Source organism: Ranitomeya imitator, chromosome 1 (genome assembly GCF_032444005.1).
Source record: "Ranitomeya imitator isolate aRanImi1 chromosome 1, aRanImi1.pri, whole genome shotgun sequence".
NCBI lineage: Eukaryota > Metazoa > Chordata > Amphibia > Anura > Dendrobatidae > Ranitomeya > Ranitomeya imitator.
Window position 1 is genome coordinate 855,096,708 of NC_091282.1, and position 21,705 is coordinate 855,118,412.

Below are 21,705 nucleotides of genomic sequence, written 5' to 3' on the forward strand. Positions count from 1 at the left end.
GACCGGCAAGGGCAAAAGCAACCCACTGGCACGAGAACAGCAGGGCTTAGCCCGAGCACAAATCCCACAGGACTGCACAAAAGTACGCACATCCCGCGACAGAGATGGCCACCAAAAGGATCTAGCCACTAACTCTCTGGTACCAAAGATTCCAGGATGACCAGCCAACACCGAACAATGAACCTCAGAGATAACTTTATTCGTCCACCTATCAGGGACAAACAGTTTCTCCGCTGGGCAACGATCAGGTTTATTAGCCTGAAATTTTTGGAGCACCCGCCGCAAATCAGGGGAGATGGCAGACACAATTACTCCCTCTTTGAGGATACCCGCCGGCTCAGATACACCCGGAGAGTCGGGCACAAAACTCCTAGACAGAGCATCCGCCTTCACATTTTTAGAGCCCGGAAGGTATGAAATCACAAAGTCAAAACGGGCAAAAAACAACGACCAACGAGCTTGTCTAGGATACAACCGCTTGGCGGACTTGAGATAAGTCAAGTTCTTATGATCAGTCAAGACCACCACGCGATGCTTAGCTCCTTCAAGCCAATGACGCCACTCCTCGAATGCCCACTTCATGGCCAGCAACTCTCGATTGCCCACATCATAATTTCGCTCAGCAGGCGAAAACTTCCTGTAAAAGAAGGCGCATGGTTTCATCACCGAGCAATTAGAACTTCTCTGCGACAAAACAGCCCCTGCTCCAATCTCAGAAGCATCAACCTCGACCTGGAACGGAAGCGAAACATCTGGTTGACACAACACAGGGGCAGAAGAAAAACGACGCTTCAACTCTTGAAAAGCTTCCACCGCAGCAGAAGACCAACTGACCAAATCAGCCCCTTTCTTGGTCAAATCGGTCAATGGTTTAGCAATACTAGAAAAATTGCAGATGAAGCGACGATGAAAATTAGCAAAGCCCAGGAACTTTTGCAGACTTTTCAGAGAAGTCGGCTGAGTCCAATTATGGATGGCTTGGACCTTAACAGGGTCCATCTCGATAGTAGAAGGGGAAAAGATGAACCCCAAAAATGAAACCTTCTGAACACCAAAGAGACACTTTGATCCCTTCACAAACAAAGAATTAGCACGCAGGACCTGAAACACCGTTCTGACCTGCTTCACATGAGACTCCCAATCATCCGAGAAGATCAAAATGTCATCTAAGTACACAATCAGGAATTTATCCAGGTACTCTCGGAAGATGTCATGCATAAAGGACTGAAACACTGATGGAGCATTGGCAAGTCCGAATGGCATTACTAGATACTCAAAATGGCCCTCGGGCATATTAAATGCAGTTTTCCACTCATCGCCTCGCTTAATACGCACAAGATTATACGCACCATGAAGATCTATCTTGGTGAACCAACTAGCCCCCTTAATCCGAGCAAACAAATCAGATAACAATGGCAAGGGGTACTGAAATTTAACCATGATCTTATTTAGAAGGCGGTAATCTATACAAGGTCTCAGTGAACCATCCTTCTTGGCTACAAAAAAGAACCCTGCTCCTAATGGCGACGATGACGGGCGAATATGCCCCTTCTCCAAAGACTCCTTCACATAACTCCGCATAGCGGCGTGCTCAGACACAGATAAATTAAACAGTCGACCTTTTGGGAATTTACTACCAGGAATCAAATCGATAGCACAATCACAATCCCTATGCGGAGGTAGGGTATCGGACTTGGGCTCATCAAATAAATCCCGGTAATCAGACAAGAACTCAGGAACCTCAGAAGGGGTGGATGACGAAATAGTCAGAAATGGGACATCACCATGTACCCCCTGACAACCCCAGCTGGACACAGACATGGATTTCCAATCTAATACTGGATTATGGACTTGTAGCCATGGCAACCCCAACACGACCACATCATGCAGATTATGCAACACCAGAAAGCGAATAACCTCCTGATGTGCAGGAGCCATGCACATGGTCAGCTGGGTCCAGTACTGTGGCTTATTCTTGGCCAAAGGCGTAGCATCAATTCCTCTCAATGGAATAGGACACTGCAAGGGCTCCAAGAAAAACCCACAACGCCTAGCATACTCCAAGTCCATCAAATTCAGAGCAGCGCCTGAGTCCACAAATGTCATGACAGAATATGATGACAAAGAGCAGATCAAGGTAACAGACAGAAGAAATTTTGACTGTACCGTACCAATGGTGGCAGACCTAGCGAACCGCTTAGTGCGCTTAGGACAATCAGAGATAGCATGAGTGGAATCACCACAGTAGAAACACAGCCCATTCAGACGTCTGTGTTCTTGCCGTTCAACTCTGGTCAAAGTCCTATCGCACTGCATAGGCTCAGGTTTAAGCTCAGGTAATACCGCCAAATGGTGCACAGATTTACGCTCGCGCAAGCGTCGACCGATCTGAATGGCCAAAGACATAGACTCATTCAGACCAGCAGGCATAGGAAATCCCACCATGACATCCTTAAGGGCTTCAGAGAGACCTTTTCTGAAAATAGCTGCGAGCGCACCTTCATTCCACTGAGTGAGTACGGACCACTTTCTAAATTTCTGACAATATACCTCTATTTCATCCTGACCCTGACACAGAGCCAGCAAATTCTTCTCTGCCTGATCCACAGAATTAGGCTCATCGTACAGCAATCCGAGCGCCAGGAAAAATGCATCGATATTACTTAATGCAGGATCTCCTGACGCAAGAGAAAATGCCCAGTCCTGAGGGTCGCCACGCAAAAAAGAAATAACGATCCTAACTTGTTGAACTGGGTCACCAGAGGAGCGAGGTTTCAAAGCCAGAAATAGTTTACAATTATTTTTGAAACTCAGAAATTTAGTTCTATCTCCAAAAAACAAATCAGGAATAGGAATTCTCGGTTCTAACATAGAATTCTGAACCACAAAGTCTTGAATACTTTGTACTCTTGCCGTGAGCTGATCCACACATGAAGACAGACCTTTAATGTCCATTGCTACACCTGTGTCCTGAACCACCCAAATGTCTAGGGGAAAAAAAGGCAAAACACAGTGCAAAGAAAAAAAAATGGTCTCAGAACTTCTTTTTTCCCTCTATTGGGAATCATTAGTACTTTGGGCCTCCAGTACTGTTATGAAAGGTAATTCAGTACCACAATGGACATAGAGGTCAGCGCACATACAGTAACCTGGCAATAACCCAAAAAACAAGAACGAGCTCTGAGACGTGGGAACTCTGTTGACCGCAATCCCTAATCCTCTCCAACCACAATAAAGGCAGCCGTGGATTGCGCCTAACGCTCCCTATGCAACTCGGCACGGCCTGAGAAACTAGCTAGCCTGAAGATAGAAAATAAGCCTACCTTGCCTCAGAGAAATACCCCAAAGGAAAAGGCAGCCCCCACATATAATGACTGTGAGTTAAGATGAAAAGACAAACGTAGAGATTAAATAGATTTAGCAAAGTGAGGCCCAACTTTCTGAACAGAGCGAGGATAGGAAAGGTAACTTTGCAGTCAACACAAAACCCTACAAAAACCACGCAAAGGGGGCAAAAAGACCCTCCGTACCGAACTAACGGCACGGAGGTACACCCTCTGCGTCCCAGAGCTTCCAGCAAGCAGTAAAAAAACAAATTGACAAGCTGGACAGAAAAAAACAGCAAACAAATAGCAAAGAGGAACTTAGCTATGCAGAGCAGCAGGCCACAGGAACGATCCAGGAAGAAACAGGTCCAATACTAGAACATTGACTGGAGGCCAGGATCAAAGCACTAGGTGGAGTTAAATAGAGCAGCACCTAACGACTTCACCACATCACCTGAGGAAGGAAACTCAGAAGCCGCAGTACCACTTTCCTCCACCAACGGAAGCTCACAGAGAGAACCAGCCGAAGTACCACTTGTGACCACAGGAGGGAGCTCTGCCACAGAATTCACAACAGAATCCAGGATGGGATTCCAATTACGGCAATCCTGGAATTTCTGCAGGAAGGGTTAGAATGAGGCCTGGTGACCAGCACCTTAAAAGTCCGGGTGGCAGCTCTAGGGGCCCCATATAATCGACATAGCAGGCAATCCATGGGTAGCGCAATTTATTAGAGCCTCTGCAAGATCTAGGCCCATTGTTAGCCAGAAATTAGCGCCATGGGATCTAAATCTAGTCCTATCTGCCCTAACAGGTTCTCCATTTAAAGGGACACTGTCACCTGAATTTGGAGGGAACAATCTTTAGCCATGGAGGCAGAGTTTTTGGGTGTTTGATTCACCCTTTCCTTACCCGTTGGGTGCATGCTGGCTGCAATATTGGATTGAAGTTCATTCTCTGTCCTCCATAGTACACGCCTGCGCAAGGCAAGATTGCATTGCGCAGGCGTGTACTACGGAGGACAGAGAATGAACTTCAATCCAATATTGCAGCCAGCATGCAGCCAACGGGTAAGGAAAGGGTGAATCAAACACCCAAAAACTCCGCCTCCATGGCTAAAGATTGTTCCCTCCAAATTCAGGTGACCGTGTCCCTTTAAACGTCTGGATTCGGTCCCTCTCAAGGTCCTGTCAGTTAAAATGGTTAAAGCCACATGGAGGACATCAGCCCAGAGGGTAAGCGACATACAGGACTTATCTGCATGGCTCCCGTTCACTACAATCCTAGAGGATAGAGTTATTTTAAGACCTGACCCTGCTTACTTACCCAAGGTAGCATCTCGATTCCACAGATCCCAAGATGTAGTCCTTCCTTCCTTTTGTTCTAACCCCAAGAATATATAGGAAGAAAAATTCCACACCTTAGATGGTAGAAGATGTTTGGTTTAGTACCTAGAGTCCACCCAGCGGTGTAGGAAGGAAGGATCTCTGTATGCATTCAGCGGCTTAGGAAGGGACTCAAGGCATTCAAAAGTACCTTGGCGAGATGGATAAAAGATGCAATTGCTTTGGCCTACTCATCTAGTGAGAATATCGCACCAGAGCATCTGAGAGCTCATTCTACAAGAGCGGTGGCAACCTCCTGGGCAGAAAGGTCGGAGGTATCAGTAGAGCAGATCTGTAAGGCTGCCACTTGGTCATCACCTTCTACCTTTTTCAAGCACTATCGGCTAGACCTAGCCTCTTCTTCTGACCTAACCGTCTGGAGAAGGGTTCTTCAGGCTGTGGTCCCTCCCTAAGTTACAATTCTCTGTAATTCCATGATGCTGTCATGGGGGAAGGAGAAAGACATAGTTACTTACCGGTAACAGAATTTCTCAGAGCCCATGACCGCACCCGTTTATTCCCTCCCATCACGTGTGGGTGAGCACGTTTCCACTGATTGTATTGTGATTCATGTATAGACATGGTGTGTTTTTCTGATAAACAGTATGATAAAGATATATACAATGGGGAAAAAAGTATTCAGTTGGCCACCAATTGTGCAAGTTCTCCCACTTAAAAAGATGAGAGAGGCCTGTAATTGACAACATAGGTAGACCACAACTATGAGAGGCAAAACTGAGAAAACATCCAGAAAATCACCTTGTCTAATTTGGCAAGATTTAATTTTCAAATTATGATGGAAAATAAGTATTTGTTCATCTAAAAACATGCAAGATTTCTGGCTCTCACAGACCTGTAACTTCTTCTTTAACCCCTTTACCCCCAAGGGTGGTTTGCACGTTAATGACCGGTCCAATTTTTACAATTCTGACCACTGTCCCTTTATGAGGTTATAACTCTGGAACGCTTCAACGGATCTTGGCGATTCTGACATTGTTTTCTCGTGACATATTGTACTTCATGATAGTTGTAAAATTTATTCGATATAGCTTGCGTTTATTTGTGAAAAAAACAGAAATTTGGTGAAAATTTTGAACATTTTGCAATTTTCCAACTTTGAATTTTTATGCCCTTAAATCACAAAGATATGCCATGTAAAATACTTAATAAGTAACATTTCCCACATGTCTACTTTACATCAGCACAATTTTGGAACCAAACTTTTTTTTGTTAGGGAGTTATAAGGGTTAAAAGTTGACCAGCAATTTCTCATTTTTACAACACCAATATTTTTTAGGGACCACATCACAGTTGAAGTCATTTTGAGGGGTCTATATGATAGAAAATAACCAAGTGTGACACCATTCAAAAAACTGCACCCCTCAAGATGCTCAAAACCACATTCAATAAGTTTATTAACCCTTCAGGTGATTTACAGGAATTTTTGGAATGTTTTTTAAAAAAAATAACAACTTTTTTCACAAAAAATTTACTTCAGCTCCAATTTGTTTTATTTTCCCCAAGGGTAAGAGAAGAAATTGGAAGCCAAAAGTGCCATTTGTTCTGAGTACCCCGATACCCCATATGTGGGGGTAAACCACTGTTTGGGCGCATGGCAGAGCTCGGAAGGGAAGGAGTGCCATTTGACTTTTCAATGCAAAATTGACTGGAATTGAGATGGGACACCATGTTGCGTTTGGAGAGCCCCTGATGTGCCTAAACATTAAAACCCCCCACAAGTGACACCATTTTGGAAAGTAGACCCCCTAAGGAACTTATCTAGATGTGTGGTGAGCACTTTAACCCCCCAAATGCTTCACAGAAGTTTATAATGCAGAGCCGTAAAAATAAAAAATCATATTTTTTCACAAATATGATCTTTTGCCCCCAATTTTTTATTTTCCCAAGGGTAAGAGAAAAAATTGGACCCCAAAAGTTGTTGTGCCATTTGTTCTGAGTACGCCGATACCCCACATGTGGGGGTAAACCACTGTTTGGGCGCATGGCAGAGCTCGGAAGCGAAGGAGCGTCATTTGGAATGCAGACTTAGATGGAATGCAGGCATCACGTTGCATTTGCAAAGCCGCTGAGGCACCTAAACAGTAGATACCCCCCAGAAGTGACACCATTTTGGAAACTAGACCCCCCAAGCAACTTATCTAGATGTGTTGTGAGAACTTTGAACCCCCAAGTGTTTCACTACAGTTTTTAACGCAGAGCCGTAAAAATAAAAATTAATTTTTTTCCCACAAAAATATTTTTTTAGCCCCCGAAATTTTTATTTTCCCAAGGGTAACAAGAGAAATTGGACCCCAAACGTTGTTGTCCAATTTGTCCTGAGTACGCTGATGCCCCATATGTGGGGAAGAACCACCGTTTGGGCGCATGGCAGAGCTCGGAAAGGAAGGAGTGCCATTTGGAATGCAGACTTAGATGGATTGGTCTGCAGGCGTCACGTTGCATTTGCATAGCCCCTGATGCACCTAAAAGAAACCCCCCAGAAGTGACACCATTTTGGAAAGTAGACCCCCTAAGGAACTTATCTAGATGTGTCTTGACCGCTTTGAACCCCCAAGTGTTTCACTACAGTTTATAACGCAGAGTCGTGAAAATAAAAATTAATTTTTTTCCCACAAAAATGTTTTTTTACCCCACAGATTTTTATTTTCCCAAGGGTAACAAGAGAAATTGGACCCCAAAAGTTGTTGTCCAATTTGTCCTGAGTACGCTGATACCCCATATGTTGGGGTAAACCCCTGTTTGGGTGCACGGGAGAGCTCGGAAAGGAAGGAGCGCCGTTTGACTTTTCAATGCAAAACTGACTGGAATTGAGATGGGACGCCATGTCGCGTTTGGAGAGCCCTGATGTGCCTAAACAGTGGAAACCCCCAATTCTAACTGAAACCCTAACCCCAACACACCCCTAACCCTAATCCCAACCATAACCCTAACCACACCCCTAACCCTGACACACCCCTAACCCTAATCCCAACCGTAAATGTAACCCCAACCCTAACTTTAGCCCCAGCCCTAACTTTAGCCCCAACCCTAACCCCAACCCTTGCCCTAATGGGAAAATGGAAATAAATACATTTTTTTATATTTTTTTTATGTTTCCCTAGCTAAGGGGGTGATGAAGGGGGTTTGATTTACTTTTCTAGCGGGTTTTCTAGCGGATCTTTATGATTGGCAGCCGTCACAAATTAAAAGACGCTTTTTAGTGCAAAGAATATTTTTTGCGTTACCGCATTTTGAGACCTACAGAGTCATGTGAGGTCTTGTTTTTTGTGGGACGTTTTTATTGGTAACATTTTCGGGCACGTGACATTTTTTGATCGCTTTTTATTCCGATTTTTGTGAGGCAGAATGACCAAAAACCAGCTATTCATGAATTTCTTTTGAGGGGGGCGTTTATACCATTCCGCGTTTGGTAAAATGGATAAAGCAGTTTTATTCTTCAGTTTAGTACGATTACAGCGATACCTCATTTATATCATTTTTTTAATGTTTTGGTGCTTTTTACACGATAAAAACTATAGAAAAAATAATTTTTGCATCGCTTTATTCTGAGGACTGTAACTTTTTTATTTTTTCGCTGATGATGCTGTATGGCGGCTCATTTTTTGCGGAACAAGATGACGTTTACAGCGGTACCATGGTTATTTATATCCGTCTTTTTGATCGCGTGTTATTCCACTTTTTGTTCGGCGGTATGATAATAAAGCGTTGTTTTTTTGCCTCTTTTTTTTTTCTTACGGTGTTTACTGAAGGGGTTAACTCGTGGGCCAGTTTTATAGGTGGGGTCGTTACGGACGCGGCGATACTAAATATGTGTACTTTTATTGTTTTGTTTTTATTTAGATAAATGTATTTAGGGGAACAATATTTTTTTTTCTTTATTTAGGATTTTTTTTTTTTAGACATCTAAAAAAAAATTTTTTTACTTTGTCCCAGGGGGGACATCACTGTGTAGTGACAGATCGCTGATCTGACACGTTGCAGAGCACTGTGTCAGATCAGCGATCTGGCATGCCCTGTTGCTTAGTTACCAGAGCCTGCTCTGGACCCAGAAGTAGCCCCGCGGCCATTTTGGAACCGGGGCCCGCAGGGAGGAGACGCTCGGTACAAGGTGAGCACATCGCCTTGTACCGAGGGAGCCCCCTTTCCTGCGCGATGCTTCACTATACGGCCGGCACACTGCGATCATGTTTAATCGCGGTGTGTCGGGGGTTAATGTGCCAGGAGCGGTCCGTGACCGCTCCTGGCACATAGTGCCGGATGTCAGCTGCGATAGTCAGCTGACACCCGGCAACGCTCCCCCCGTGAGCGCGGCCAATCGCGCTGGACGTACTATTCCGTCCTTGGGAATTAGGGCCCACCCCACATGGACGGAATAGTACGTCCAATGTCAGAAAGGGGTTAAGAGGCTCCTCTGTCCTCCACTCATTACCTGTAGTAATCGCACCTGTTTGATTTTATCAGCATAAAAGACACCTGTCCACAACCTCAAACAGTCACACTCCAAACTCTACTATGGTGAAGACCAAAGTGCTGTCGAAGGACACCAGAAACAAAATTGTAGCCCTACAACAGACTGGGAAGCAGCTTGGTGTGATGAAATCAACTGTGGGAGCAATAATTAGAAAATGGAAGACCTACAAGACCACTGGTAATCTCCCTTGAACTGGGGCTCCATGCAAGATCTCACCCCGTGGGGTCAAAATGATCACAAGAACGGTAAGCAAAAATCCCAGAAACACGGGAGGAATTAGTCAATGACCTGCATAGAACTGGGACCACTGTAACAAAGGCTACCATCAGTAACACTACACCGCCAGAGACTGAGATCCTGCAGTGCCAGATGTGTCCCCCTGCTTAAGCCAAGACATGTCCAGGCCCATCTGAAGTTTGCTAGAGAATATTTGGATTATCCAGAAGAGTATTGGGAGAATGTCATATGGTCTGATGAAACCAAAGTAGAATTGTTTGGTAGAAACAAAACTCATCGTGTTTGGAGGAGACAGAATGCTGAGTTGCGTTCAAAGAACACCATACCTACTGTGAAGCATGGGGGTGGCAACATCATGCTTTGGGGCTGTTTCTCTGCAAAGGGACCAGGATTCTAACAGTCCACAGAGAAACAGTCAATGGGTCCCATAAAAATGACTTTATTAGATATATATTTAAAACTACACAGAGGGATAAGGTACATAGGAAAAAGTGGGGCTAGTGAAACACTATACGGCGGTACCAATAATACACATAGGGCTACAAGGTACCACCCACCGCATAAACACCGCATATTACTGGCATAAACCACTAAAAGTGGATGGAATCACAAGGAAAAACACCCACCCGGTAACATCACATAAGGCCGAAAGATAATATATTATATATAGTGCAAGAAAAGAATACAGTCACTGGAAATCAGCCATTTACCGCGGTGGTACATGATAATGGAGTACATTACCTGGTGTGCACTAACGGTGAGGGACCCTGAGCCCACCCCGACGCGCGTTTCGGAGCACAGCAAGGCTCTTTCCTCAGGGGGTGTCACCGTAAAACGCGCAAAAAATACGGCACAATTATTCTCTATGCCCCTGCTCCTTTCTGTCGTATTTTACTGATCAGTATTATACGGCTTTCTACGGCCGTAGAAAATCGCAGCATGCTGCGTTTGTCACCGTACTGCGCAAATAAAACGCCAATGAAAGTCTATGGAAGCCCCAAAAATACGGATTACACACGGACCAGCAGTGTGACTTGCGAGAAATACGCAGCGGTGTTACAGAGAAAAGCCGGTAATTCAGTGCGCTGTACAGTAAAATCACACTGACAGCTTACAATAGAATAGGTAGAATAAATGTGTACACATAGAATAGGTATATATATATATATGTCAGTAGACACATATATGTATATATATTCTTACTTCATACAGCCGCGATATAGCAGAAAGCTGGTAATACAATTACCGGCTTTTGCTTTCTCCTTCCTAAACCCGACATGATATGAGACCTGGTTTACATACAGTAAACCATCTCATATCACCATTTTTTTTGCATAATCCACAATGACCTATATTTACCTGCATTTGCGGTGAGGTGCCCTCTGCTGGCTGTTCATAGATCGTGGGAACTTTCCTAGAAAGCCTGGGAGTTTTTAGCCGGGGGGGGGCCAATAACCGTGGACCCTCTCCAGGCTATTAATATCTGCCCTCAGTCACTGGCTTTACTACTCTGGCGGAGAAAATTGCGCGGGAGCCCACGCCAATTTTTTCCGCCATTTAACCCTTTATTTTAAGAGCTAGAACGGCCAAATTTTGCATAGGCACACTACTAACATTAGTGGTGTGGAATATGCAAAAAAAATGGTGATATGAGATGGTTTACTGTATGTAAACCAGGTCTCATATCATGTCGGGTTTAGGAAGGAGAAAGGAAAAGCCGGCAATTGAATTACCGGCTTTCTGCTATATCGCGCTGGATGAAGTAATAATATATATACATATATGTGTCTACTGACATAGATAGATAGATATATAGCTATATATAGACAGTATATATGTTTTTTTTTTTTTTTACACATGGATCCCTTGTATAGCCGTATGTCGGTTTTGCAAGCCTGCGATAAAACCACGCAGTACGGATGCCATACGGATTACATACGGAGGATGCCATGCGCAAAAAACGCTGACACACCCTGCCTACGGAGGAGCTACGGACCACTATTTTGGGGACTTTTCAGCGTATTACGGCCGTAATATACGGACCGTATTTTCATACGCTGTGTGTGACGCCGGCCTTACAGAAAATGTTTGACCTCTGTCATTGCCAACAAAGGATATATAACAAAATATTGAGGTGACCTTTTGTTAATGACCAAATACTTATTTTCCACCATAATTTGAAAAATAAATCTTGACAAATCAGACAAGGTGATTTTCTGGATTTGTTTTCTCAATTTTGCCTCTCATAGTTGTGGTCTACCTCTCATCTATTTAAGTGGGAGAACTTGCACAATTGGTGGCTGACTAAATACTTTTTTCCCCACTTTATATAGTGTAATCACTTATTATGTATAGCTCAATTCCTTAGTATATAGTATACTCACATATAGCACAGTCTCTCAATATATAGTGTACTCCTTATGTATAGCACAATCCCTCAGCATGTAGTGCACTCACTTATTATGTATAACACAGGCCCTTAGTATACTCACTATGTATAGTACAGTCCTTAGTTAGTTTCCTCTTTTATTATGTAGATCACCGTCCCTTATTACGTACCATCCTCTCTAGTTATATATGATGCCGTCCCTTATTATATAGCTTCCTCTGCTGTTATGTACAGTGCTGATTCTTACATAGTTTATTCTTGTTATTTTTGTTATTAACAGCGCCCTTTTTCATTACATAGTCCCCTCTCTTGTTGGATATAAAATAACTGCTGATGGAGCAGCCGGGGACCAGACTACCAGTCCATCAGCTCCTCCACTAGAAAAGAAGCTTTCCCATGCTCCATCAGCCATCATTGCATTATGAATCTAACAAGACAGGACAGTATATAATAAAGACAGGGTTCTATATAATCCAATATGGGACGGTGCTGTACATAACACAAGAGGGCACTGTGTAATAAGGGCTGGCAATATGCATAATAAAGGAGACTATGTAAGATATATACATGTATATATGTAATATATATATGTAGCCATAATAGGAGGGGGCCTAGACCCATTTCCTGCACAGGGGCCCCAAGCTGTCAGTGTCCGCCCCTGTCTGAGATCTTCGATCACGGATCTCGGCGGTTTGCGTCGTCTACATCGGAGATTGGCAGTGGATTGCTGAGATCAGTAATGACGTCACGGCTGCAGCCTGCCATCATCGGAGCAGGGACGGAGAGACCGCGATGGTTGTGGGAGGTTGCGTAACAGGTTTTATTCTTTTTACTAAATGCTGGCTATTGGAGTAACTTCCTGCTGTAGTCAGAGGGGTCTCATTCCTAATCCCAGACTATCCCCTCAGTCACAGCAGACGCCCCCTTCTATCCTCCCCCTGTGGTCAGTGCAGCACCCATTCTGCTGTCACAATTTCCCCCATTAGATACATGGCCGCAGGACAATGATTGTAGGCTGGTGGAACACTGACTGTTCAGGATCTGACCACTAGAGGGCGAGCCGCGCTCCTGCAGTGACGGGACAGGCCGGAAGTGGCGCTCCTTCCCCGCGCCGTATCCTCCTAGCAACTGGGCCGTCACTTCCTCTACGTCACAGCTTTCCCTCAGTGTAAAATGGCGGCGCCCAGCGACACCCAGGTGGCGAGTGTCGGCCGGCTGCTGCTGGACACGGGTGTAGCGTTACCAGCCCGGTTCCGCGCTCTCTTCACTCTTCGTAACCTGGGCGGACGGGAAGCTGTGGAATGGATCGGCCGCGGCTTTGGCGATAAGTCGGCGCTTCTAAAGCACGAGCTGGCTTACTGCTTGGGGCAGATGAGAGATCGGAGCGCGGTGCCCATACTGTGCTCGGTGCTGAGGGACCGGAGCCAGGAGCCCATGGTGCGCCACGAAGCAGGTAGTCGCTGGCGACATTACCGCCCATTACAGCGCTGTGTAGTCGGGAACTCCTGTAATGAGGCTTGTAACCGCTAGAGGGCGACAAGTATTCATTGTGGGTAGCCTGGAGAGACAGGAGTGACTGTGGGCGGGGCTGTGCCCAAAGGGACGTAACCCTGTGTGACTTTATATGTCAGTGCCTGGTTCATTGGAAGTTGATGACGGAGCTGAGGTTGGTTTCTAAGCTACTTTCACACTAGCGTTAACTGCAAACCGTCACAAAAACGTCTTTTTCCCGTAAAAACGGATGCGTCAAAAAACTGCAAAACGTATTCAACAGCATTTCGACGGATCCGTCGCAAATCCGATAAACGGTTGCGTTGAAATGCTGGATGCGTTGCATCCGTTTTTACGACGGATCCGTTGTTAAAATGGGAGGCACCAAAATTTGAATACTGGAAACTAAGGGAAATCTATATACTGACTGTATTTACAGCCCATCTTTGAGGGTTTTAGTTTAGTGGCAAGGATGTATGGTGTAATAATAATAATAATCTTTATATAGCGCTAACATATTCCGTAGCGCTTTACAGTTTGCACACATTGTCATCACTGTCCCCGATTGGGCTCACAATCTAGAATTCCTATCAGTATGTCTTTGGAATGTGGGAGGAAACCGGAGTACCCGGAGGAAACCCACACAAACACGGAGAGAACATACAAACTCTTTGCAGATGTTGTCCAAGGTGGGATTAGAACCCAGGACCCCAGTGCTGCAAGGCTGCTGTGCTAACCACTGCGCCACCGTGCTGGTGTACCTGGGAGGATTGCGAGTTTGGTTACTGAAGTTATATTTGAGACGAATCGCCTGGATATCATAGTGCGGGAGAAGGAGGCGGCAGCAGAAAGACGGAGGATGCAACGGAGAGTGAGACGATTCTGGATACATCCAATCAATGAGCTGCGGATGACCAGGGGTGTCCAGTCCACTCTCTATCTGGAGTTGCGGTGCAACCCGCAGAAATTCTTTAATTATGTACGGATGAGGATGGAACATTTAGATTATTTGGTTGGAAAACTTGAGGATGTCATCCAAAGGCAGGACACAAGGATGAGGCTTGCCATCACACCGGCGGAGCGGCTCCTGGTGACACTGCGGTAAGCATCTTTTTTTTATGTGATTGGTCATATTGAATGTTATTACATGCTGCAGAGAAAACTGCGCTGACACATTGCGCAGCATTTTCTGCAGCATGTAATTTTTTGGTTTGTTTGAGGCCATTCCACTGCTTTTTTTTGGTTGATGGTCTGTGCAATTTTTTTTTTTTTCTGCAGCTTCCTAGCTACGGGTGAGTCTCTGACTTCACTTCATTCCAATTCAGGCTGGGGATTTCCACTATTGGCGGAATTGTGAAGGACACATGTCGTGCGATTTGGGACACTTTACAGCTGGAGTATATCCCACAACCAACAATGGAAATCTGGTTGAGAAGTTCTGAACAATTTGAGAGAATTTGCAATTTCCCAAATTGTGTTGGTGCCGTGGACGGCAAACACATAAGGATTGCTAAACCGGCAGGAACAGGATCAGAGTACTATAATTATAAAAAATACTTCTCTATTGTACTCATGGCTATTGCTGACGCCAACTGCCGATTCCTTGCTGTGGACATAGGAGCGTATGGCCGGTCCAACGACTCCCAAGTTTTTAAAAACTCTCCGATGGGTCGCTGCCTGTATGGAGATACCTACAATTTCCCGCCAGCCAGACCGCTCCCAGGAACAAGTGAACCAGCCATGCCCTATGTTTGTGTAGGTGAAGAAGCCTTTCAACTGTCGCCGCACCTACTGAAACCATACAGCAGCCGTGAATTACACCGTACCAAGCGTGTATTTCATTACCGTCTTACCAGAGCAAGAAGAGTGGTAGAGTGCTCTTTCGGTATATTGACGGCAAAGTGGAGAGTTCTGCTGACGGCAATAAAACTGGATACAAAAACTGTAGACGATGTTGTCAAGGCATGTGTGGTGCTCCATAATTTTGTTATTTCAAAGGAGCCCGTTACCTTGGATGAAGAAGAATTGGAGACAACCTTGTGGGATTACCGCAGTGCTTCTGTTCGCTCCACCGGTTCTGTTACTAGGATGAGGGACCAGTTTGCGGATTATTTTTTGTCACCTGTTCTGCGGATTCCATGGCAAGACATCATTGTGTGACATGTTTTTCACGGCTTTTGTTGTTTGTCAAAATTGTGTTTGTAGCAACAAAACAAATAAAATAAAAAATCCCAAAGTGTGATTTGCTTGGTAATATAAAACCATTTTGTTATACCTTTTAAAACGTCTGGTGTTTCTTTTCACTTAACCTTTAATATTTACCTTATTGAATCAACACACAGAGTAGATTTTAAACCAGAAAGATTTTTATTTAAAACCTTGTTTTGTATTTTTTATCATTGTCAAAAAACATTTTTTTTTTTTTTTTATTTGCAAAATAAAGTTTTTTTTTTTTTTTTTTTTTTAACATTTCTAAAATTTTAAATTTGTGGATTACAAGTCCTGGTAGTGTTGGGTGGAGTAACTATGGGAGGAGGGGCTGGAAGGTTAGACCACATCGGTAGGTGGGATTGGGGAAACCCTACTTGTTTGTTCTGCAGTGGAAGGGGGGTGAAAAGCAGGAGGCTGACCAGAGGAGGGTTGTGTTGGGGTAGTTGTGAAACTGAATGGGGAAGAAAAGCTGGGCAAGGAAGACGAAAACACTGGGGAATACATTTGGGTTGGGGGCCTGGTATGGTATTGGGACTGACGTTGATATTGGGGGGCATGGTGTGGAAATGGTGACTGGGAGGTGTGGGGGTAGATTGGTGTTCGTTGAGGACCGTGAGAAGAGCGTTATGGCAGCTATTCATTACCCGCATCTGCTGATCAAAAGAAGGCTTTTCCATGCTCCTGAGCATGGATTGAAAAAAAAAAAAAGATTTGCTGGAGCTTGACTTACATCTAAATGCAGCCTATCCAAGCGACTGCTGACTTCATGGTGGGTTTCACTGATGCGTGATTGCACCATGTTGAAACCAGCAGTCACTTGTTCTCCCAAAATTTTAAAAGAACTTTGGAAGCCTGCATTTAGATGTAAGAACTCAGGAGCATAGCTCCTTTCCTGACCCCTCTGATGCTGCCGCCACGAACCTAACGGTGGTGTAGAGGTGGCAGGGTCAGAGGGGTGGGGTAAAGGGAACGCTATCTGTTGACCATCAGATGCGATTAACGAAGGCTGCGCTCCAGTGCCTGAGGTGGATGAAGTGGAGGGGTCAGAGGTGTGGGGCCTACCGACGTGGTCCCCGGTGGCGGACTCAGGATGGATCGCTCCAGAGGGCGCAGAGGAAGATGCAGGCGCACGGTGGCTGGAGAAGGTGCTGTGAAAGAAAAAAAATAAATAATATATTGATATGAAAAAGCCCGGACTGAAACAAAAGTTTTGTGATTAGACAGGTTCTTACTGGGATGTTTAATACTTACACTCTACTCAGCATGGTTCACCTCAGGAAGGAGAGGGCAGGGGCATACAGGTCCTTCTCAAAAAATTAGCATATAGTGTTAAATTTCATTATTTACCATAATGTAATGATTACAATTAAACTTTCATATATTATAGATTCATTATCCACCAACTGAAATTTGTCAGGTCTTTTATTGTTTTAATACTGATGATTTTGGCATACAACTCCTGATAACCCAAAAAACCTGTCTCAATAAATTAGCATATCAAGAAAAGGTTCTCTAAACGACCTATTACCCTAATCTTCTGAATCAACTAATTAACTCTAAACACATGCAAAAGATACCTGAGGCTTTTATAAACTCCCTGCCTGGTTCATTACTCAAAACCCCCATCATGGGTAAGACTAGCGACCTGACAGATGTCAAGAAGGCCATCATTGACACCCTCAAGCAAGAGGGTAAGACCCAGAAAGAAATTTCTCAACAAATAGGCTGTTCCCAGAGTGCTGTATCAAGGCACCTCAATGGTAAGTCTGTTGGAAGGAAACAATGTGGCAGAAAACGCTGTACAACGAGAAGAGGAGACCGGACCCTGAGGAAGATTGTGGAGAAGGACCGATTCCAGACCTTGGGGAACCTGAGGAAGCAGTGGACTGAGTCTGGTGTGGAAACATCCAGAGCCACCGTGCACAGGCGTGTGCAGGAAATGGGCTACAGGTGCCGCATTCCCCAGGTAAAGCCACTTTTGAGCTACAGAGAAGCAGCACTGGACTGTTGCTAAGTGGTCCCAAGTACTTTTTTCTGATGAAAGCAAATTTTGCATGTCATTCGGAAATCAAGGTGCCAGAGTCTGGAGGAAGACTGGGGAGAAGGAAATGCCAAAATGCCTGAAGTCCAGTGTCAAGTACCCACAGTCAGTGATGGTGTGGGGTGCCATGTCAGCTGCTGGTGTTGGTCCACTGTGTTTCATCAAGGGCAGGGTCAATGCAGCTAGCTATCAGGAGATTTTGGAGCACTTCATGCTTCCATCGGCTGAAATGCTTTATGGAGATGAAGATTTCATTTTTCAGCACGACCTGGCACCTGCTCACAGTGCCAAAACCACTGGTAAATGGTTTACTGACCATGGTATTGCTGTGCTCAATTGGCCTGCCAACTCTCCTGACCTGAACCCCATAGAGAATCTGTGGGATATTGTGAAGAGAAAGTTGAGAGACGCAAGACCCAACACACTGGATGAGCTTAAGGCCGCTATTGAAGCAACCTGGGCTTCCATAACATCTCAGCAGTGTCACAGGCTGATTGCCTCCATGCCACGCCGCATTGAAGCAGTCATTTCTGCAAAAGGATTCCCGACCAAGTATTGAGTGCATAACTGAACATTATTATTTGTTGGGTTTTTTGTTTGTTATTAAAAAACACTTTTATTTGATTGGATGGGTGTAATATGCTAATTTATTGAGACAGGTTTTTTGGGTTATCAGGAGTTGTATGCCAAAATCATCAGTATTAAAACAATAAAAGACCTGACAAATTTCAGTTGGTGGATAATGAATCTATAATATATGAAAGTTTAATTGTAATCATTACATTATGGTAAATAATGAAATTTAACACTATATGCTAATTTTTTGAGAAGGACCTGTATCTGTACCTCCTCTTCTTCCTTCCTGCTGAGCCACTCGGGGGGCCTGCATCTCCAGGTTAAATTCCCTCTTAAAGCGATCCCTCAGTGACCGCCACCGCTTCCTAACCTTGCCACCTGTGAAGACAGGAATGAAGGAAAAAAAAAAAAAAAAAAAAGGTAAATACAAGACATTACATTCAGCGCTAAACATCACTGAAAACTGAATACTTACATAGTTTGCTCTGCTGCTGTGGAAGAAGGTCCTCCCACCTCGCAAAGATGTTCCGGCATACTTCCTCCCAGAGCCGACGGGTGACACTGGTATCAGCATGCCTGCGGTCAGCCATGTTCCACAGCGGCTCCCGCTCGCGAACCTCCTCGATAAGTGCTTCTATTTCTATGTCTGATTCTTCTGCGGGAGCACACTGTGAAGCCTGTGAGAAAAAAAAAATAAAAAAATAAAAATTAGTAGACTGAAACAAAATAATTACCAATCGAAGCCCCCCAAAAACCAACTCACTGATGGCCGACCGCGGCGTCGATTCCGCCGACTCTGGGAGCGCCTGGGAGAACCTTCATGCTGTGCTGGAAGTTCAGCAGCAGGAGACTGAAATAAAGGATAACAAAAATTATCTTTAATGTATGTATATGTTTTCTGTGTTTACGTTATATATGAAATTCTGTTTTGTGTATGGTGCAGTGTGATGTGTGAAGCAAGTGTTTCACCACTACTTACACTTGGTTCCTCCTCCACTTGTATGTCTCCACCCGTCTCGGTCCCTTCTGACAGCTCCTCATCGGATTCTGATTCCTGTTTAAACATAATAAATGCATGTAGTGAATAAAAATGATGTAAATAAAAAAAAAAAAAAAATAGTTTACTTACCGATACCCGCTGTTGCTGTGGAGGAGGGCTGTCAGAAGAGGACATTGTGTGGCTGTGGTCCTGGTGGCTGTGGACCTGGTGGCTGTGGTCCTGGTGGGTCTGTAAGTTAAGACACTTGCAATCTGCTCTACACATTGAAGTAGCAGATTTGGGGTCTTCAAAACTTACAGGAATAGCTAAGGCCTATATAGAAACTTGCCTCGTCTGTATCCTCAGGGAAAGATGTAGGAATAGCTATGGAGGATATCCACTAAATTAAAACATAACTTTTAATAAATGTAAGTAAAAACTCGGATCCTAATAAGACACATACATAAACAAAACAAAAAGTGCTCAAGTGAACCAGTGCTCAAGATAAAAAATTGGATCAGTCTTACCAATTCAGACGGACATACGGAAAAAATCCCTCAAAATCCATGAGGGTGGTGGTTCCAAAAACTGCTAAGGGCCAAGGGTAGGGAAAGATACCTAAGCTGCAGACACAGCCAGAATCCTCCAGTTTTCTGAGATTTCCCAGCCACTGCGGGGCTCATGCTGTACGGACTTTTATGCATACAGACTTATATGAAGCATTTGGATTGTCCCATGTAGGACCTTGAGGGGGCCCACTGGCACCTCTTCTGACTATAATACTCCCCTGATGCTCCCCCATTGGAGTTGAAACGCGTAGGGAGAAGAGAGACATTTAGGGCTACACTGTGGTTGGTGGTTTCCCATAGTAGGGCTCACTTGGGGCCTGTCCTTGTTAGGACAGGAGCTCTTCTAAAGGGTCTACAGGGAAGACAGTGGCGGTGTATCTTTCCCTACCCTTGGCCCTTAGCAGTTTTTGGAACCACCACCCTCATGGATTTTGAGGGATTTTTTCCGTATGTCCGTCTGAATTGGTAAGACTGATCCAATTTTTTATCTTGAGCACTGGTTCACTTGAGCACTTTTTGTTTTGTTTATGTATGTGTCTTATTAGGATCCGAGTTTTTACTTACATTTATTAAAAGTTATGTTTTAATTTAGTGGATATCCTCCATGTCTTCAAAACTTACTTTTAAGAATTTGAGGATGCGGTCCTGGTGGCTACGGCCAGTGGCTGTGGTCCTGGTGGCTACGGCCGGTCGCTGTGGTCCCTACTCTATCTGCAATATAATAAGTATAATGGATTTATAGTTAGACCACCGCAGAACTAGGTAATGTTTAACAATAAACACCCTGTAAAAATGTGAGAAATGGGTGAACACCAAAACCCAAAAACAGGTGCACGTTATACCATTCTTTTCCATGTCCCAAAAAAAAAAAAGTTTAAAATGTGAGACACCTTTAAAAATATTTTTAAGTTATTTTAAAAAAAATAAATAAATAACCTCCCCCAAAAAACCTTTCAAAGGATAACCTTTAGTAAAAAATGAGCCCTCAACCAACTCTGTATTGCATGTGTAACCATTGGTACATACACCTGTTTTAAATTTACCTTTATGAAATTATACTACGGACAATTTTTTAATAAACATTTTATTCATTTTTTTTTTTTTTTAAATCACAATGGAGTAGAAATGCTCTTTATTTTAAATACAAGTACATCAACTGGGAATGGTTTCAACAGTAAATTAAAAAAATCAACACTTTTAAAAAAAAAAAAAAAACACACATTCTATTAACAAGCTGCAGACCACTAGGCTTAGCAATAATACATCCAATTAAAAAAAAAAAATTTCACACATGCTGCACAAACCACTATACTAAAGGTACCGTCACACTGAACGATATCGCTAGCGATATCGTTCAGTTTGACACACAGCAGCGATCAGGATCCTGCAGACATCGCTGAATCGCCGTGTGTGACGCCGATTCAGCGATGTGTTCGCTGGTAACTAGGGTAAACATCAGGTTACTAAGCGCAGGGCCACGCTTAGTAGCCCGATGTTTACCCTGGTTACCAGCGTAAAAGTAAAAAAAAAAAAACTTCATACTTCGGCTGTCCTCGGCGCTGTGCTTTCCTGCACTCACTGTGAGCACAGTGGCCGGAAAGCAGAGCGGTGACGTCATCGCTCTGCTTTCCGGCCGCTGTGCTCACAGCCAGAGCAGAGAAGCAGAGTGCCGAGGACAGACAGCGGAAGGTAAGTATGAAGCGTTTGTTTTTTTTACTTTTAGGATGGTAACCAGGGTAAACATCGGGTTACTAAGCGCGGACCTGCGCTTAGTAACCTGATGTTTACCCTGGTTACCGGCATCGTTGGTCGCTGGAGAGCTGTCTGTGTGACAGCTCTCCAGCGACCAAACAGCAACGCTGCAGCGATCCGGATTGTTGTCGGTATCGCTGCAGCGTCGCTCAGTGTGACGGTACCTTTAGTAAATAAATCAAAAATCAACATTAACCAATATAGCATTGACAAATGCACATGCAACCAACAAGACGCACCCAAACATACCTGCAAGC

General features: G+C 44.2%; 1 protein-coding gene across 1 annotated transcript in view; it reads left to right on the plus strand.

The window, feature by feature from the left end:
* Window positions 1–12,986: 12,986 nt before the first annotated feature.
* DOHH (deoxyhypusine hydroxylase) overlaps window positions 12,987–21,705 on the plus strand; it is a 45,003-nt gene continuing 36,284 nt past the window's right edge. The window contains exon 1 of the mRNA XM_069741779.1: window positions 12,987–13,282. Coding sequence (XP_069597880.1) covers window positions 13,003–13,282 — 280 coding nt within the window. The 5' untranslated portion in view covers window positions 12,987–13,002. The remainder of the gene's footprint in view (window positions 13,283–21,705) is intronic.